The following is a 2,705-nucleotide window of genomic DNA, read 5'->3' as shown; positions in this document are numbered from 1 at the left end:
AAGCTTCATCTGAGCAACATATCTTACTAGTCTGAAAACATGTTAGGTCACTGATCATACCTTTATCTAACCAACCTGACACCAATTTGCCAAAGCGCATGAAAAAATAGAGGTCTTTGGTTTGTCCTTCCACTAAGGTATGGCCTACCTCTAGCTAAAATGAAACTCCCATGCTCGATCCACATTCACCAAAATCCGATGCCCAATCATAAGAGAGCTCAAGATCTGCGCTGGTTACGTCTGCACCTTGGGCCATAGAATTACCCATCGAAAGATTCCATGATGGCCCAGGTACCTTCCTGCTTCTTAAACGATCTCTGACTTGACTTTGTAGACCGATTCAGCCAAATCATCATTTACAATTTGTTTTAGCTCATTCTGCCAGTCAAAAGTTAAGATTTTCTCAGTGTATGATTCTAGTGAGACACCAACATTAGATAGATAATCAATTGCTTTGTTTGCTTCACGAAAAGTGTGGTAAATTTTATAATTTTGTAATTGGTTAAGGTGCATTGCAATATCAACCAAATAGCGACGAAGCTTCCAATTGGGTGTCAAGTTGTTCTTGGTGGTGTTGATTATAATTTGTGAGTCCCCCTCTATTTCCACTGATGTAAATTCGTTATCAACACAAAATCTAAGACCTCTGGCTAGAGCCATTTCTTCCGCCTCATTATTGGAAGCAATGCCTGTGTTTCCCGATACACTGTCCATAATGTCTCTTGTATCTTTCCAAACAATACAACCATATCCCGTAGCCCCTGGGTTTCCTTTAGCCGCCTCATCGAAAATGAGTTTGATCCATCCTTCCATAGGGAGTGTCCAACTAGCATTTGCACGATTGACACATTTGGATACTATGTTGATGTTGGAGCGAATCAGAGAACCCCACTCCAGCTGGATTTTTTTGTCCCAGTTCAGAATATATTCTATCTTCCTGCAATAAGCCTTGGCATTGGCTAATCCATTGATGCTTGATTTAATTTTCTCAAGAACTCTTTCCAAAGTGGACTCTCTTTCTTTGAAGATTCTGCTATTTCACTCTTTCTAGATCTGCTATATCAGCATTGATGGGGAGATTATCCACACAGATCCCCACAACGATTTCTAGTTCAAAATTGGCCAACTAATAATCCAATTTTTTAGGTTGATTTCTAAAGCATAAGCCCAACCCAAACTTTGACATAGCTAGTCCCAATAGTGTCTGGTAAAGGGGCAATCAAGTAATAGATGGTTGATTGTTTCCTCATTTTTTTTGCATAGGATAGATATACTTGGGTTGTAAATGTCATATAGCTTCAAACGTTCACCAATGAGGATTCTTTCATGAAAGGTCATCCATAAGAAGGCTTTCGCCCTAGGGCTACCAATTTATCCTAACAAAGGATCACCAGCTAGTCGTTATTTTCCCGATTCAGTCTTTGTAACTGGTATCCAAGTTTGACGGAATATTCATTGAATTGTGCAGCACACCATATGATTTCATCATCCATATTCCTGATTACAATCCTCCTATCTTTTAGTAACTCATTCACATGTTGCCGATCACCTATCTCCAAACTATCGACATGAATAGGAATCCATTCATATAGTCCGCTTTCTAGAGAAGATTCCGTCATGTAGTCCACTACATGGATCCCATATTTATCTTTAGCCTCATTTATCCAAATTCTGCCTTCAAACATCTTACTCAAGCTTACATGTCCATCCCAGGAGTCATCCCAAAATCTAGCTTTCTTCCCATCTCCAATCTAACAAGAGAGATGGTTTGTAAATAAAAAACATGCATTCCTCAATGAACCTCCAAACAACAGATCCTCCATATCCTCTAATGGTCATGAGTATCCTGTTGGGATCATCACTATCCAAGTATTTCTTATGCATGATTGAGCACCATAGTTTCTTGGGGCATCTGTATATTTTCCAGATCAATTTCGCTCCTAATGCCATATTATGTTGTTCTAACCTTCTGAGATCCATACCACCCACCTCTTTCAAGTTGCAAGCTATGTCCCAACTGATGAGTGGAATTTTCTTGATTTGTTTGGCTCCCTCCCAAAGGAATTTTTTTAGAAATCTTTCCATAGCCTATATAGCTTTAGAGGTTAATTTAAACACAAACATAGTGTAAATAAGCATGGTAGACAACACGACTTTGATCAATTGTATTATCCCCATAAGAGCCAGCTAGCCATTTATGCTTCCAAGCATCGATATTTTGCCTACATTTGGAAATCAAATCTTCCCATACTATAGTCTTGGTAGAACTGGAGAACAAAGGAATACCAAGGTAGTTTGTTGGTAGGGAACCAACCGGCCATCCAAATAGCCTCGATATTTTTGCTTGTGTATCCTTTTTGCTATTAGAGAAAAAAATCTTAGACTTCTTGTTGTTTATTCATTGTCTAGTAGCATTGGCATATAATTCCATAGTATCTTTGATGACCCTCACCTCCCGAATGGTTTCTTCGCCGAAGAGGGTAGTATCATCTTCTATGAGTGCGTGATCGGCTCCAAATCATGGTGGACCTTGACCCCCTGCCATACTGCTTCCTCCAGATGTTTGGATATATATTGACTAAGCCCCTTCACCATAATCACAAATAAGAATGGGGAGATCGGATCACCCCATCTTAAACTATTTTTAATTTCAAAAAATCCAAAAAGAGAGTTGTTGATTGCCACCGAATACTGAGGGGAGCCAA

General features: G+C 39.3%; 1 protein-coding gene across 1 annotated transcript; it reads right to left on the bottom strand.

The window, feature by feature from the left end:
- Window positions 1-306: 306 nt before the first annotated feature.
- On the bottom strand, window positions 307-813 carry LOC131042763 (uncharacterized). The gene has a single exon (XM_057976078.2). It carries the CDS (start codon window positions 811-813, stop codon window positions 307-309), a length of 507 nt encoding a protein of 168 aa, XP_057832061.2.
- Window positions 814-2,705: the final 1,892 nt, after the last annotated feature.

This window comes from Cryptomeria japonica, chromosome 10 (assembly GCF_030272615.1).
Source record: "Cryptomeria japonica chromosome 10, Sugi_1.0, whole genome shotgun sequence".
NCBI classification, from domain to species: domain Eukaryota; kingdom Viridiplantae; phylum Streptophyta; class Pinopsida; order Cupressales; family Cupressaceae; genus Cryptomeria; species Cryptomeria japonica.
The sequence above is the reverse complement of the archived record's forward strand: the minus strand, read 5'-3'. Positions and strand labels throughout refer to the sequence as shown.

What these genes read in the sequence shown, in the direction of transcription:
- LOC131042763 (XM_057976078.2), bottom strand. Translation starts at nt 813, where the DNA reads ATGGAAGGATGGATCAAACTCATTTTCGATGAGGCGGCTAAAGGAAAC.